At 36.2% G+C, this 18,489-nt stretch overlaps 1 protein-coding gene across 2 annotated transcripts in view; it reads right to left on the bottom strand.

Annotated features, from left to right (window-relative positions):
• The window catches only part of KCNH5 (potassium voltage-gated channel subfamily H member 5), a 285,985-nt gene that overhangs the window by 227,282 nt on the left and 40,214 nt on the right, over positions 1-18,489 (bottom strand). For both annotated transcript variants that reach the window (XM_047769508.1, XM_047769509.1), the window contains exons 3-5: positions 17,278-17,384; positions 12,797-12,925; positions 782-897 (exon numbers count right to left, since the gene is read on the bottom strand). In XM_047769508.1, coding sequence (XP_047625464.1) covers positions 782-897; positions 12,797-12,925; positions 17,278-17,384 — 352 coding nt within the window. The remainder of the gene's footprint in view (positions 1-781; positions 898-12,796; positions 12,926-17,277; positions 17,385-18,489) is intronic.

The raw sequence follows: 18,489 nt of genomic DNA, 5'->3' as shown, positions 1-18,489 counted from the left end.
ATTTCCCTGGCACATGGGACACCAACCACCACGGTTTACTGTATGTAGCTTTAACATTTCCTGCCCTACCTGACTGTACCCACATTGAATTCACACTCAAAAGCAATGTACTATCTCATCTCTGAGTCTTTGCACATGCTGATCCATCTGGTATAATGACCTTCATTTTGTCTTCACCTGTCTCTTACATTTTTCCTTCAAGATTCACTCAGCCCAATATATCCAGAGAAAACTGTAAGTCGAAAAGATAACTTGGGAGGGGGAGGGAGGGGGATGGGCTGGGTGTCTGCAGTTAATAGATACAAACTATTGCATTTGGAGTGGATAAGCAATGAGATCCTGCTGTATAGCACAGGCAACTATATGTAGCCACTTATGATGGAACAGGATGGATGACAATATAAGAAAAAGAATTGATATATATACAGATCCTTAACCCACTGATCAAAGCCAGGAATCAAACCCATATCCTCATGGATACTGGTCAGGCTTGTTAATCACTGAGCCACAACTGGAACTCCTGAATGAGCACTATCTCATTTGCTCAAAGGAAAACCTCATACGCTACAGACACCACCTGGGATCTCATGAACTACCTTCCGATTTCTAAAGTAGGACAGCATAAAAAGAAATATACCATTTCTATAATTATATAAGAGGAAAGATCAATTAGCATATAAGTAGTTGTTAAATAATAGCCAAAAATATCTATATTGAAACATTTGGGTGGGGAAATGTATGACCACCACCACCACCTTGGCAAAGTGAATCTCACACTTACTTCAGCTAATCTTGAATGTTTGTGGACCACCTCTGTTTTATTCATTGGCGTGAGCTGCTGCAAAACACTTCGGCTATTTGTCAAAGCCCGTGTCAATCGGGCAAATTTTGTCCAACCTTAAAAATAAGAAAAAACTCTCAGTTTTTCAGAATGAATATGGATGGAAGCCAACATTCTTGCTAATATTCAAGGGTCTCAGAAATAGCATAACATGCAGAATTAATGAAAAGAATCAATCTACAGCAATTTATTTCTACATAGACATCATCATAAATTCAAGTGTGTTTAAAAGTAACAAGTAATTTTTATGTGTGACCCATGTGTTTTGCTCTCATCTATCACACAGTCCCTGTAGCCAGGCAGCTAGTTGTCCACAAGCTCTGTCCTCCCCCTTGCATTGCAGATGTCTGCTACTGGGAAACAGCTGCCCAGCCAGGCATGCATTTCTCAGCATTCTTTGCATCCAGGTGTGGCCATGTCTCTAGTTTCCACCAATGGAAGAAAAGCAGAAGTGACCTGTGTCACTTTCATGCATGCTTAAGAAGCATGTGAAACTTCTCCACACTTTTTCCTTCCTTCTACCAGCTGTATGCAAATGACAACAAGGTCCCAGGGAATGGGAAAGCCACTGAATAGGTGCATGGAAGAACACCATATGCCAAAGATCACCTGCCTTGGATTGCTATGTAAGCAAGAAAAATGCATCTATTGTGTTAAGTCACTTAAAGCTGGCAATTATTTATTATACAAGTGGTATTACCCTAATTTAAAAAAAAAAGTCCTATTGTATATTTTCATGAAGAGAATAAAGCCTAATTTCAACGTCTGACATATTATGGTTCATATCATACACTTCCATCTTCTTTGTAACATAGAAAAATGTTATTTCAGTGATGTCTAAAGATTATCTTTGGAGTGATTATCTTTGGAGTATCTAGAAGCCTTAGTAATGTTTTCTTAAAAAGTAGCAACCTTAACTGAAAGGAAGGGATATGAATTTAATGGGAAAAAAATTTCTTCCATTATTTACATTATTAAAATCCATTATTAAAATAATTATTTTTTATTGTTAAACTAATTAACTTCAAGGAAATGATAATGAGATGTGAACCAGTAGAACAAAACCAACCATACTTGGCTCCTGCCTCATTAACACTTTCTCTAGGCATCCCAAAAAGCACTAATCTATTATAGATGCTATTAAGACCATTTTATAATTTCTATGATATTACTTTTAACTAGGGCATTTACCAAATAACTCCTAAAACACATAAACACTCCAGGTAGTCTAAAGGAATGATCTAATAGCAATGATAAAATTTCAGACAAAGTGACAAAAAAGGAAAGAAGAAATCCTGGACAGACACCATCAAATGTCTTTCAAACCATACCAGGTACATGATATCATACTTTACTGCTATTCTTCGAGCTAATTCTGACTTCATTTAGTTTTGTATTATCCCACCAATTTAGTTCACTCTATAGGATCAACAATTGGATTGAAAAAAGTAAACTGGTATCTGTTCACAGAAGATCCTTTGTTCTTCATCATTAATGGGCCTCACCCTAGTGACTAGAACAGAAAATGTTAGGCTTTGGGAATTGTATGCAAATTTAAAGCTTTCCCTGCACAATCTGCTGGAAAACAAAGAAACATCAGATTATGTCAACAGTTCTCTAAGAACTCAACATCAGTGTAAAAGACTACCATGTAATCTATATCACCAATTTAGACTTTTCTTCTAAACACCAGACCTATGTGTCTAATTGGCTATTGACCACCTCCTACTCAGATAATCTACAAGCACCTAATTCTTAACATGTTCAAAACTGATCTTATCATCACCATCTCCCCCCATCTCCAACTCTGCCTCTGTAATGTATTCTTGGTCTTAGTGAATGGCCCCATGATATTTCCAGCTGGTCAAATCAGAAGCTTGAAATTCACCATCCTCCTTATATCCACCCACACACACACATATCCAATCCCTCCCAAGATTTATAGACTAGAACTTAATAAATATGCTCAAATTTAATCTCCTCTCTCCATCCCTATTATGCCAAGCAATATATCATCTTTCACCTAAGTTAGTCGTTGTTCCTAAAAACCATAGTCTCTAACTACTCTCTCCCAAACACCTCTGTATATTGCTGCCAGAGTTCTTCCTACAACATAAATAGTACCATGACCTTCTCCTATTTTTAATTCTTTAAGAGATCCCTGGAGGCCTTCAGGATGACACTGAATATCCTTGGTATACAGGTCATTTAGTTGTACACTCCTCTGTACACTCACACCACAAAATATATACCTCACCTGGTGTTAACAATACTAATGCAATTGATAAGCATGTCAGTCACTTACACTAAACTATCCTTCATCTCTGTTCTCAGCACTTGGTATAGGGACTGGCATAAAATAGGCCACTGATTAATTAACTAATTGATTAGACATTGTTTATAACTTTAAAAATAAAATTTAAAACTAAACTCCATTTTTACTATCATGAACATTAACATGAAATGTTATTTTTTTATCATTGGGTTTTGATTTGAATTTTCTTTATTGGGTTAAAATGGTTAGAATGTCTTTCTGTTGATCATTTCTCTTCTTATATCAAAAGACTATTATAATTGCATTGAATATTTCTGGAAACTTCCAAGTCAATTTTATATTTAATGAAGGTTCATATTTTTAAGATGGGTATTGTTGCAACTCTTAATAATCTGATTATTGGATTGAAAGAAAAGCCCATTTTCATTACCTGTGTGTAATTAGGTTTATTCAGAAAAAAATTTTTTAAAGTAAAAGTAGATATCGAAGGAATAAATTCAATAACACACTGAAGAATACCAATCATTAAATGCCATGTGAGGAAGGAAAAACATGCGGTGAAAGCTTATCATCATCCTCTAGTTTTTAATTTCAAGCATCATGAGCACACACTACTGTTTCTTAATGAGGAAGCAACAGTTCCTAATTTAAATATAAGATAAAGCTTCTTCAGGAGTTCCCTTCATGGTGCAGTAGAAACGAATCTGACTAGGAACCATGAGGTTGTGGGTTCAATCTGGGCATCACTCAGTGGGTTAAGGATCTGGCATTGCCATGAGCTGTGGTGTGGATGGCAGACAGACGAGGCTCAGATCTAATGTTGCTGTGGCATAGGCCGGCAGCTCTACCTCTGATTGCACCCCTAACCTGGGAACCTCCTTATGCCGCAGGTGCAGCCCTAAAAAGCAAAAAATAAATAAATAAATAAATAAAAATTAAACATAAAAAAATAAAAAAGCTTCCTCAAATGTGCCTGCGTATCTCATTTTACACATGAAATCAATATAATCAAGAAATATTTCATCCTTTTATTTCAGTTTTCTGAAGAAAGAAATAAAATTGAAACTGCGAAAATAAAACACGTGCATTTTTCTCAATGGTGAAAAATAGGACTATCATTGATTAAACATCAGAGATAAACTGAAAGAAAAATGTAATGTTAATTCTTCCTTCTAAAAGTTTTCACAGTATATTCTGAGTGAGACCACCCTTAAACATAGAGGAAAAGGTAGTTCACTGCATGACATGACTTTTAAGTGCCAGGTCTTATTCTAGCCATGGTTGTCTAGTTCCATGTCTGAAATATAATGGATATTAGACACATTCATGTTGAATGAATGAATGAGAACATTAGCAAAAAAGTTAAATAGGAAAATAAATAAATGGCAAGGATCTACTGTATAGCAGAGTAAACTATATTCAATATCTTATAATAACCTATTATGGGAAAGAATCTGAAAAAGAATATATATATATATATATATATATGCGATGGATATATATTTATATATATATATATATATATATGCAATGGATATATATTTATGAATCTGCTTGCTGTACACCCAAAACTAACACAACGTTATAAAACAATCATACTTTAATGAAAATTTTAAAAATAAGGAGTTCCCATTGTAACTGAGTGGGTTAAGAACACAACATAGTCTCTGTGAGGATGTGGGTTAGATCCCTGGCCTCACTCAGTGGGTTAAGGATCCGGCATTGCTGCAAGCTGCAGTGTAGTCACAGATGCAGCTCAGATCCAGTGTTGCCATGGCTGTGGTGTAGGCCTGTAGCTGCAGCTCCACTTTTACCCCAGCCAGGGAGCTTCCATATGTCACAGGTGCATCCTTAAAAAGAAAAAAATAATAATAACAAAAAATAAGTTAAATAGGAATTAACACAGCATCAACATTATGTGTAGTTAAAATTAGAATATAAAGAAGGAAATATGTTCAGCTCTTAACAGATACTAGCATAACTCATCGGTCTTGTGAAGGAAGGGCTTTGGGTTGGAGAAGGTGGAAAGTATGTGGTAGAGGATTACAATTCTGCCCTCAGAAAGAGAACTAGGGAGATGTTAACAGGAAAAAGAAAAGTTGGAGCAATTGTCAGACTGACTCAGACGTAATGGAAGACAGAAATTTAGGAGGAAATACTTGGGAAGGATTCCCACTTCCTAGAAAGCAGTCAAAGGCAGTTGTCTGATTGAGTAACCATTTACCATCTTTGATATCAAAATACCCTTAGAGCTGGAAAACCAATGCAAAGCTAAGGAGTGCTTCATCCCACATTTAAATCAAAGGGAGCACTCAAAGATGAGCTCCCTGAACTTATCAGTAATCTTTATATTCCAGCTTCCTTGCAGTCCTCATTTCTAAACAGTGAGCTTTTTTCTCAAGATCTCCATACCACCCCTCTCTCCTCACTCTCAGCAGATAATCTTATTAAATATGTTATTGAAAAAAACAAAATACATAAGAAATACAATAGCCTTCAACTTCCCTTCTGTTCTCTCTACCTCCAGACCCACCCATAATGCCACATGATTTCTGCCTATACCCTCACTGTCTCAGAGAATTAGGCATTTGCTTTTTCCTGATCATGCATACGTTCTATTCATGAACATTTAAGTGGTTTCTAGATTTTTCACTATCACTAGCAATTTCACAATGAATTTCCTTATGCCTCTCCCTTTGTACTCTTAGACACATCTGGAATCGCCCACGTTACATTAGCTAAGTTAGTTCATTTGATCTGTAACCTACCTCCACTGTACAGTTAAACTTTGAAAAAGTTGAGCAGCCACACTGTCTAGGTCAGAGAAAAAAGACACATCAGCAGTTCCAACTTTTTCCAGCAATACATCTACTTATTTCACCTTTACTGAGATCTAACTGGTGTGACTGATTATTCAGCACAGTTTGCTGATGTTATTTAGATGTGGTCGATACTGGGTAATGTGAACAGACGGCTGAATATGAAGAGCTTAGTACTTGCTCTAGAAGTTGTTTGTGGCATTATGAGAACATTTGTTCTCCTAAAAGCTCAGGATGCCAACTCCTTCTTAATAAAACATTAGTTTAGCTCTATTGGGTTGCAATTAACCTCTTTGTCATGGACTGCCTAATCTTAAAAATAAAAGGAAGTCACAGAGGCAGTTAAATCAATCTACTAGACTGCAACACAAGATTCTAATCTATAAGGAAAAAAGCTTAGGTAAACAATTATACTCTTGGCCAAAGAGACTACATGGTATAATTATTCATATTTCATCTGTTGTTTCCTCCCTAAAGAAAACCATTGGCTTCCTACAAGGGGAAGGCTGCTATTTTTGCTGCTATTTTCATTCCAGAGGAATTTTTTTGTCTCAATTATTGGCACGAAGATGCCATGACTATTTGGCACAGGATATTTCACACTAAGAGTATGTTGGCAGTTTTGGAATCTGTTTGAAAATACGGTACCATTATAAATGGGCAGAGATTTGGACCATCTCTTTTAGAACACATATGGATAATTAACAGAATGCATTTCTTGGCTGTAACTTTTCCCCTTCATTTTTTTTTTTTTGTCTCTTTAGGGCCACATCTGCAGCATATGGAGGTTCCCAGGCTAGGGGTCCAATTGGAGGCATAGCCACAGCAACACCAGATCCAAGCCACCTCTGTGACCTACACCACAGCTCACAGCAACACCAGATACTTAACCCACTGAGCAGGGCCAGGGATCGAACCTGTCCTCATGGATACTAGTCAGATTTGTCTCTGCTGAGCCAAGATGGGAATTCTTCCCCTTCATATTATTATAAATGATATATTGGGTACCATGGACTGATAATCTGAATAACTCCAAGACCTCAATACTAGGAACAGATGATAAGATCACTTTTCCCTCCCTTGAATTAGTATCAGTAAATTCCATGGATGCAAAACAGTACAATCCTGTCAGAATCAGAGTGTTCTCAACGTGTGCTTCATTTTTGTAGGAAAAAAGGAGAGCAGGAGATTAAGGTGATCAAATTCCAACAAGTTTCCACTACAAAGGACAAGGCAGCAAGGTGCAATAAGGAGAACACACGGTTGGAAATCAGTGAGACATTAGGCATCAGGACCCTCAACACTAAAATGGATAATAATACTAATTATCAGAATTGTAGGAGTGAGCAATAAAGAAAACAAAGTTCCTGCCATGTTAACTACTCCATCCAAACTGGTTTTATTCCCCCTCAATATAGGTTTTGCTACCATCCATCATGGTATATGTCAAAGGTATAACTGACATCACTCAACACCATTCACTTTCAAGGCAAAAATTATTCTAGACTGAAGTTTTGGTGATCAGAGGATTCACTGTGATGAAGAGCTGCCATCACACTATAGTGACTATCCCAGATACAATTTAGAAATAAAATTCTAAAATAAACAACCAGCCTGTTTACTCAAGTCTTTCAACTACATGCCTGAGTTTTTTTGGTAAAAACTACCAATACAATAGGAGACCAATATTGATTTCAACCAATGTTTTCAAATCCTCAAAGGATGAGGGCCTTTGCCCCAATCACTGGCCCCTTTTCACATTAAGAAGGTAAAATGGAAGGAAGGGGAGTTCGGGGTTTAGGGATGTAAACTGTTATATTTGGAATGTATGGGCAATGGAATCTTACTGTACCACTCAGGGAACTGTGTGTGATTGGGTCACTTTGCTGTACAATGGAAATTGAAGAGATGTGGTAAATCAACTATAACTTTTTTAAAAAGAAGGTAAAATGCCCTTGTTCTGGGATGAAAAAATCCTATATTCTAGCTTTCCAGTAGGTTGATTCCCTTGTCTGTTCTGCATCCTAAAACACTATTTCCTGCATTCTAGGTCAAGCATTTATTACCTACTTAGTGTTTCAAAATGTTGTAAACACCCTCAACCTACTCCCTGGCAAGCTTCCTCAACTCCATGATCACTTATTCCTGATCCCTGAGCTCCCTGGTCCTTTTCATCTTGCTCATCTGACCAAATCCCAACTCTGGTTAAACCCAACTCACCTGCTTTAGCATCTACACACTTTTGGCTATACATGGACTGAGTGAACAGTCATGTTCATCATTCTAATGAAATGCATGACCACAAGCTTCACATGGACCTTAGTGCTCTTCAGCAAAACTGCTGACCTTAACTTTGGCCACTCACTGCTCTACTCTCTACACATCCATTTTATACCTCCTCCTCCTCTCACCCCCTCAACATCCTTACTTCAGCTGATAACTGTGATTCCTTTGAGAGAGAAAATAAGAGCAATAAGAAGAAAGCTTCCACTATTTATTTGCTTGTCACCTCTCCCATCCCAGTTAGGATGTAAAGGGAGGAAATTTGTATTGCCAGGGACCTGGAATAGTGTCTGAACTATGTGGTGTGCTTAATCAGCATTTTGGTTTGGAAAAAAATTAGATAAAAGGAATAAATATCCCTAGAAGAGTCATGAAAAGGCTCATGTTAAGTAATTCTTGTGCCCAAGGCTGAATCAAAAAAAAAAGATCAGGAGTTCCCATCATGGCTCAGTGGTTAATGAATCTGACCAGGAGCCATGAGGTTGCAGGTTCGACCCCTGGCCTTGCTCAGTAGGTTAAAGATCTGGCGTTGCCATGAGCTGTGGTGTAGACTGCAGACACGGCTCAGATCTGGCATTGCTGTGGCTCTGGTGTAAGCCAGAAGCTACAGCTCCAGTTAGACCTCTAGCCTGGGAACCTCCATATGCCACGGGTTTGGCCCTAGAAAAGGCGAAAAGACAAAAAAAAAGAAAAGAAAAAAAAAAAAGATTACCGTCTCCAAGCTTAATGCTCTAGTTTCAAATCCTTTTGATACTATGGTTTTATGAAATTTTATCCGTTCTTTTCTGAAAGTTCCATGGTCCTCTTTGCTCAATTTTACAAGTTGAAAGATAGGGTTTTGGGCCATGTTTTCAGAACATACCTTCCTATACTGCTAGCTTCATAGGGATAGTGGGATGAGTGCGTAATGATATAAATATTTTATTTCTATTGAATTATTCATATTATATTTGCAACTCACATGAATAATAGAAAGTAGCTCATATACACCATTCATAGTTATGTTGTACAATACTTTTTTAGAAATACGTTATGTATTTGAAAGGTGTGGAGGAGATTCAAAATAAAAGTCTCTTTAAATAAGTTCTTCCACTACAAATTCTATCACTGGAAAGAGCTATTTTACTACAATGCTTTTCACAATGGGGTTTCATTTTCCCTTTAAATTCTAATTTACATGTCTATCAAACACATGGTTCAGAAATCAAGTGGTCTAAGTTGTCTGGAGTTTACCTTAACGTCATTTTTTATAAGAATAAATTACCATTGAAAAGAGAATGAGCTCTCTGATTCTGAGACAGAGGTGGAGGCAGAAAATGGAGAGGTATTAATTTGAGAAATAAAAAAGTCAACTCTTCAATACTAGCACCATTTTCCCAACCCCAGTGCAAAATTCTGCCAACTTTCAGTTTCCATAAATAGATACCACCATTAATGTTCAGCGGGCCAAAACTGTGAGAAAGTACTGCACTTTTCTTGGCCAACTTTAGCTGTGCCATGAAATCACTTAAAGTAAATGAGAAAAAACAACAATCATCAAATATAAATACAAGTATAAATATATTGGAGGGGAAAAGTCTGTGACATAGAACTTTTTACTCAGTCTGGCTATCATCATTTGTGAAGGTAAGAGAAATTCATTCGAACAATATGCTAGCTCACAAATTACATGCCAGTCATTTATCATTTATTTTAAAATATATCCCTTTAAGGAGTTCCCATCATGGTGCAGCAGAAATGAATCCAACTAGGAATCATGAGGTTGAGGGTTCAATCCCTGGCCTTGCTCAGAATCTGGCTTGCTGTGAGCTGTGGTGTAGGTCACAGACTCGGCTCAGATCTGCCATGGCTGTGGCTGTGGCGTAGGCCAGTGGCTATAGTTCCGATTGGATCTCTAGCCTAGGAACCTCCATATGCTGCGGATGTGGCCCTAAAAAGCAAAAAAAAAATTAAAAAATAAAAAATATATATAAGATATAGTCAACTGTTAGCTGTAGCTTTTTCATGGATATTCCTTATGAAGTTGAAGTTCCCCTCTATTTGTACTTTGCTGAGACTTTTTATCATGAATGAGTGTTGCGTACTATGAAATGCTTTTTCTATACCAACTGATATAATCCTGTGAATTTTACTCTTCGGCCTGTTGTTGATATGATGGATTACAATGATCGTTGAATTGTGAACCAGCTTTGCCTATGTGGAAAAAAATTCCACTTGGTCATTGTAGGTCATTCTTTTACATCATTAGGATCTATTTTTGTTGAGGATTTTTACATCTACATTCATGAGAAGTATTGGTCTGTAATTTTCCTTTCTTGTAATGTCTTTTTCTGGTTTGGGTATGATGGTATGGCTGACCTCATAGAAGAGTTAGGAGAGTTCTCTACACTCCTGTTTAATGTTTTCTGAAAGAGACTACGAATTTGCCAATGAAACCACCCGCACTTCTTATTTTAGAAGTTTATTAATTATTAACTCAATTTATATAATAGATATAAGACAATTCAGGGTATCTGTTTTTCCTAATATGAGTTCTAGTAGTTTGTGTCTTTTACGGAATTGGCCCATTTTAACTAAGTTATCAATCCAGTGGCTATAAAGTTGTTCAAAGTTGTTTCTTGACATGTTTTAATGGTCATTGGATATGCTGTGATGGACCTTCTTCACTTTCTGATATTGGTAATTTGTGTCTTCTCCCTTTTTCTTGGTTAACCCAGCTAACCAAGGTTTATTAACTTTAATACTGTTTTCACAGAATTAGCTTTGGGTTGCAATGATTTTTCTCTAAGGATTTTTATGTTTTCTATTTCATTGATTTCTGCTCTAAGGTTTATTATTTTTTGTCTTCAGTTTGCCTTGGCTTAAATTGCTCTTTATCTAGTTTCTGAAGATGAAATCTTAGATTATTAATTTTATAGCTTTCTTCATTTCAAATAATGCATTTAATGGTAAACATTTCCCCCTAAGCACCATTTTTGCTGTATCTCAGTAATTTCATAAGTTGTAATTTCATTTTCATTTAGTTCGAAATATTTTTTCTAATTTATCTGAAGGCTTCTTATTTGACCCATAGGCTATTTAAAATGTGTTAATTTCCAAATATTTGGGGATTTTTCTAGTTTTCTGTTATTGATTTCTAGTTAAATTCCACTGTGGTCTAAAAATATACCTTGTAAGATTTTTATTCTTTTAAATTTGTCAAAGTGTGTTTTATGGCCAGACTGTGATCTATCTAGTGAGTGTTCCATGTAAATTTGAGAATATGCATTCTGCTGCTGTTGCACGGAGCAACTTGAATTTTAAAACAAAGAAGCATTAAACCTGAATACCATTAGAAAACTATTCTGTTAAAAGATAGTACTTAAATTTATCCTAAACTTCCTAGACACTGGGTCTATGAGTAAAGGCAGAGGAATAGGTAGTGTGGGTCCAAAAGGGAATACTTTATTCGCTCTTCCAGGAGATGATTTAATACATTTTCATAAATATTTGCAAATGAATTGCCCTCTGACATACTTTAAATTGTCTGAATATCATAAAAGTTTACTCTTGCAATTCAATGCTAACCAGGACGGACCTAAGCAGATATATGTGTGTATATATATATGTATATATGTGTGTATATATATAATGTGTATTATAATTTTATTGATATATAATTCATGTACAGGGAATAAACAATGTACTTTTTCTATAATTATGATTACAATTTAAAAGATTAAAACTTCTGTGCTAGTTTTTTTTAAGGTAGGAAAAGGTTATGTTTGCTAAATGTAAAGAAAACATTCCACTTTTAGTCCCCTAAGAGATTATAAAAATGATGTTTCATAACAACTTCCTCTAAGGGTATTTGAAATTCTTCATTTATATAACACCAGTTTCTACTTTAAACATAATTGGAGAGAATAAAATGAAAATAAATTACATAGAAAAGGGGGTAAAAGCACATGCCACTGACTAATATTTTCTATATCAGTCTCTCTGAATATTATAGTCAATAAGACTCCAATCAGAATGTTTACATTTTGCCATCCACTCTCTGGGTGACAAAATTGTTCTTTTTATAATTTAACAACATCAATCCAAGAGAATCTACAACAACCAAATAAATAAAAGGAGAAAAGTAACCTGAAAAAAGTCAACTAATCAAGCTGTAATCAGTGTAAGAAAATTCAATCAATTAATCAACTGTGTTCTAATAGGACTTCACCCAAAAAAATCTTACAAGCTATTATACTGTTGTTTGTAAATCAGAGAAGGTGTTGAAAATCCTATTATACTGATTCGAAAATAATAATGCTCTACAAAATTTCTTCCTTATACCTTAATTCCCCAATTATTTCTCCGTTATAATAAATTATTATAATTTAAGTTAACCAAGGAATATTTCAATGTTATACTTCCATTCAATCAACATGATTGAATAAAACTGATTCTGAACAAGTACTAGAATGAATATAAAGCAAAAGAAGAGTCAAATAGTAAAATTTTGTTTTCTAGTTCAATCAGTAGATTATTATTAATAGTACACTTAAAAACAGGCTAATTCTTAAATGTGGTAATTCCTTTGAAAATTACCTTTTGTTGAATCATCCTCTATTGGCTGTTTGAACAACGTAATATCCTTGAAAGTGCATAGGAACAAAACCACTTTTTCATGTTCATTTCTTATTGGTGCAATCTGCATATAAAACCAAACAGGGGTTCCTGTAAAAGAGACAACAGGGTCTGACAAAGCTACCACAATGATTTTGTCCCCTGCTTCCCCTCTTTCTTCAGCCACCAACTGCTATGCCAGGAATCAGCACCAAAACAATAGTATTTTAATTGCTGAAAGAAATCAAAAAACCTTTAATTTTATATCAACTCCCAATTGCTCAAAAGTTAATAAACATTTTTTAGCCCCAAATGTCAAAATTTCAAAGGAAAGCACAGGGCATCAGTTCACAACATAGTAGCATAAGGACAGTCTCGCTGTTTAACCAATGTCAGGATCACCTTTAGGTCTGGGTCCCTACACCACTGCTGCTCTCACCCACTCCTCTCCAGAGTCTTGCCAAGTATGAGCATGTCTAAGTGCTTTTCCTAATCACTTTGAGAGGTGTTTCCAGTCAACTTCAACATCCATGCCTGATGCTCTAAGAAGTGTTCCTCCTGGAGGAACATTAGAAATTCCAGGCATTCTCATTGGTCAGACAGACTTAGAGGATAATGCTGTGGCTCTGACAGCATCTCCACATCAGAGAGACAGGGTGTCAGCAACACTAGAAGCCTGGCATACACGGAACTATACCGGAGGACTTTAAGGCAGTGTTAAAGAAAAAAAAATGTACCCAGCCCTTGAAAGCCTCAGGGATCTTCACGACACACTGCTTCCAACTTCCCTCATTGAAAGCATGAGGCTGCATTCTGTCACCATGTTCTTCAAACACTGGCTCCTGCAGATGCCAGAGGATATAGTTGCAAAGCATTCAAGGCTTAGTTAGGGTGTATAAAAATTAGGAACTGGCATGATGTCAAATAACAAATATTTGAAGACACAAGAAATGCCTTCAAAGGAGTAATTACCCATTAAATGATTTTTAAAAAAGAGAGAGGGAGTATTCTTTTAGTATCAAAAAGACACATTTTCCATTATAGAGTTTTGAAGCCCACAGTGCAGTAAAGCCTCTCCAAATATTCTATCTTAAAGACATAGAGCCTTTTGTCAGGCTTGAGATTTGGGGAATGAAATGTGCAGCTGTTAATGGTCTCTTGGTGAGAATTAACAGCCTATTAGTGACTTCCAATGAAAACCAATAAAAAGCACCTCCATACCTGCAGCCAAAAATTGTCAGGTAATAATGTCACTACAAAGGAAAATTTTCTACTTACACAAGAATAGCTGACTTAACTACTGAGTACTACAAGTCAGAGAATTTGAGAGAAGAGATTTCTATAAATATTCAGTTCTGACAACCAGGTCCTTTGCAACCCCAGGGGGCCTATGGAAGGACATGGCCTTTTCCAAAATGATTACAGGATGAGACAGGGACTCAAAAACAATCACACCATCTACCAGAAAGGCTGTTCTTTGTTTTCTGCTTCTTATTTTACACAGCGTGTCCACGAACTGTGAGTGATGTGCACAGTTTGACAAATCACCAGACCCAGATGCTAGCAGATACATGGCCTGTGACTGTTCCAACACAGTGAGCTTGAGGCAGCAGAGTCATCAACAGAGAGAAAAGGGCATTAAAAATAAGTCATTTTCCAAGGTCTGTTAGAAAGCTGAACAGAAAGAGATGATGTTACCATTCATACCTTCCTATGAAAACAGCAACTTTTCAAAGTTTGGCATAGAGTCAGGGCTGTTTTTAAAATTGCTTTCGGATAGCACGGTATACTTTTTTCAGGTTGAGCCCACAGGGTCACACTTCTTCCAAGTTGGCTGGGTGTTTGCTGAGTGGCTGATAAAATGTCCATATTCTGGCTTTGGGTTTCAAGGGAATAGAAATCCTGGGAGGGCTAAACAGAGAGGACCATGGTGGCTAGAAAGTCGAGACAGTGGCCTGGTATTGATTCCTGGGAGGGACTGCAGTTCTGCCCTTGTGGAAACAGACCAATTTTAAATCATCATCCCAGAGCCTTGCTGTCTCTCAATAGCAGAAGCAGCCCAGGGTTAATCAGAGCAATGGGCCTAAAGAATAGGGGCTGCAAACTGAAACATCAATCATAATGCATATTAAATCAGGTATCTCAATCTCCCCACTTGCAAATGGTGTTCAGCCTAATTATTTATGGAAGTGTTGGGAGTACTAGGCATTCAGGCCCCCAAACAGTTTTCTACAGACATGTAAAATTTTCTAATGTTAAAAAATGTTCCGCAGTTGTTCCCATTGTGGCTCAGCAGTTATGAACCCAACTAGTATCCATGAGGACGCAAATTCAATCCCTGGTCTCACTCAGTGGGTTAAGGATCCGGTATTGTTGTGAGTTGTGGCATAGGTCACAGACACAGCTCGGATCTCACATTGCTGTGGCTGTGGCATAGGCTGGGAGCTGCAGCTCCGATTTGACCCCTAGCCTGGGAACTTCCATATGCTGCAGATGCAGCCCTAAAAAGCAAAAAAAAGGAAAGAAATGTTATGCAAACACACTTGTGTCAGTTGATGTTCAAAAGCCTTTAGCTATTTACAAGATCTTTTAAAGTGGCTTTTAGGTATAACAGAACTCCATTATAATACATGAATTGCATCTATCCTTCATATTCAAGAAAAAAGCTCAATGCAGATACTATCCAGAAGAGACAGGGATTTTCATCTGCAGTGCTATGAGCTATAATTCCTACTGTCTCAAAGCAGACAGCTACATGTATAGATGTTTATCTGAAAAGAAATAGACTGGCCTGAACAAAAGCCAGATAATTATTTGAAGCCATTAAAATAGAGCAAGCCATCTAAACTACCTTGGAGGGAAACTTTTGGAAATGAAAAATTCGAGTTATTGCCAACATGATTTTAAGGATATAAACAAAACAATTTCCACATAGGTATTTTTGAGAAAATCAGAAACTATACACTTGGCTTAGAAGCTTCAAAATCAGAAAAAAAGATAACGTTTATTCTGCTTAAATTCCAAGGTGAAATGATCTTAATAATACGGAATATTACTAAATGATTTGCTAAACTTAAGGCATATATCTAAGTAATTAGAGAGATAACAACCCTATGTGAAAATGAAAGGGAATGTTGCCATACGAGTTTACTACAAATTATCAATATATATTTAGACCTGGTGAAAAAGATCCAGAAAGCACCTGGAGCCTAGTTTTTCTCTTGTAGAGGACAGAGCTGATCATTCAGAAGGCATTGTTTTCTAGTTGACAAGCCAACGGACATTTGGGTATGATGTCAAAGAGAAATACTTTTTCAGCCTTGATTATAAAATGAAAGATAAGACATACCTTAAATAAAACCACTGAAAACTAATATTACCATTACCAGGTTCACTACTGTGAAGCAATGCCTATGCTTGTTATTATCCCTATGATGGTCTATTAACAAAAAGAGAAACCTAAATTTGACTCTAAATATTCCATAGAAAACAAATGTTTTAAGTACAATGGAGAGCATAAATTAATCATGCTCTGCACAATCTAACCAGAATTAAACATGGTACAAGTGTTTTCTGTTGAAGCTAAAATGCTCCTAAACTGGGGAAGAATTAAGTAACCATCAAGTTCCACTAAAAATAATGATTGGCTCTGCTATCATTTATCATTAACACTAAATAAGGTGACTCAAGTAGTTACTATTCAAAAAAAAAAAAAGCTCCATTTGAGGAATGCAGAAAGAAAGAAACTAAGTAAATGACTATTCAAAGAAAACAAATTAGGAGATTTGGTTGATGAGTGTACTGGCTGGTTTTTTATTTGATTGTTTTTTTTCTTCCAAATCCCAGTGGTGAGTTTTCTCAGACTCTCACATAATTACACAAGACCCATGAGGTCTAACATGATTATATAACAGACAAGTGACCACTCACAAATCCTATCACAGAGAACAGCACACTTTAGTCAACACAGAGGTGAATGGCCTGTTCTGAAAGTAACAACTATTTCTGCTAGTCTTCCACATGAAACAGTCTAACAAAAGGCCATGTTGGTAAAGAAGCACCTCAGGTAGATACCATACACTCACAAGTCATCTGTGTATGTGTAAAAAGGTAATCACACATACCCACTGAAAACAAACTTTCCTTTTAACCATAAGAAGAGATGAATTTCTGTCATTTTTAGTTGTTGTTACATAATGATAGGATCTTTATCATGGGTATTAATCACAAAACATTTTGCCACCTGCCACACGCACAAAAAGTCACACTAAAATGCATTGTAGTTTTCTTTCATTCCTCAAAAGGTTGCTTTTCATAAGTATTAATTTTGCTAATTATATCATACCTGGTGCCAAGAGAAACAATAAAAGTTTTACATATTTCTACACTATAGCTTAACTACCATTTAAAGACATAATAGTAATAAAGTGTTAACACATCTTATGGATAATTTAAATACCTACTGTTTTTCTTATACAAAAGAACTTCAAAGCAGTTTGACTCGTAGTTGTCAAAAGTCTGCCTGACTTTCTCAATGGTTTTCTTGTCAGTCAATTCTCCATACATAAAACTGGAAGAAAAAAAAAAAAGAGTCCATTTGAGTTTTGTATTGCTCTTTAAAATGCTCTCTTCATAAGTTAGATTACAAGAATGTAAGTTTTGTTCAAATGACCCATGATAGCTTTTTACAAAGAAATCAAATAATTTAGGAGTTCCCTGGTGGCCTAGTGGTTAAGGATTCTGTGTTGTCATTGCTGTGGCTTGAGTTTTATCCCTAGCCAGGGAACTTCCATATACCAAAGGTGCATCTAAAAAAAAATAATGAAACACTTTAATCTCAATGTTTCTAATGTTCTAGATCACAGTGTACTAAATAAATATGTTTTACTATTATTTTCATTTCCCTGCATGTAGAACCAAGAGTAAGATTTTTTTAATGTTTCACAAACATCATTAAAGGTCACAGAACAATCTTAATTTTTCCATTGAGTATTAAGATCATATTACATGGTTTCAGCTTTCATGGGTTTGTTTTATACTCCCATACTGCAAAGACAAACGAAGACTCTACATTATACATATACTTCCCTAACATGAGAAAGGAACCACTCACTCAAATACAAGAAGTACAATGAGTGCCATATAAAATAAACCTAAAGAGGGACACCCTGAGACACATATTAATCAAACTGACCAAAATTAAAGACAAAGAGAAAATCTTGAAAGCAGCTAGGGAAAAGAAACAAATAACATACAAGGGAACTCCGATAAGGTTATCAGCAGATTTTTCAGCAGAAATTCTGCAGGCCAGAAGGGAGTGGCATGATATACTTAACGTGATGAAAGGAAAAAACCTCCAACCAAGATTACTTTACCCAGCAAGGCTCTCATTCAGATTTGAAGGAGAAATCAAAATCTTCACAGATGAGCAAAAGCTAAGAGAATTCAACAACACTAAACCAGCTTTCCGACAAATACTAAAGGAACTTCTCTAGGCAGAAAAGAAAAAGCAGCAACAGGAAAAAAAAAATACCACAAATGACACGGCTCATCAGTAAAGGTATATATACAGTAAAGATATGAAATCATCCATGCACAATTATCCCACCAAAATCAGAAATCATAAGAAGAGGAGGGTAAAATTCAGGACACTGGAGATGCATTTGCAGTTAAGA

This window comes from Phacochoerus africanus, chromosome 2, assembly GCF_016906955.1.
Source record: "Phacochoerus africanus isolate WHEZ1 chromosome 2, ROS_Pafr_v1, whole genome shotgun sequence".
NCBI lineage: Eukaryota > Metazoa > Chordata > Mammalia > Artiodactyla > Suidae > Phacochoerus > Phacochoerus africanus.
The sequence above is the reverse complement of the archived record's forward strand: the minus strand, read 5'-3'. Positions and strand labels throughout refer to the sequence as shown.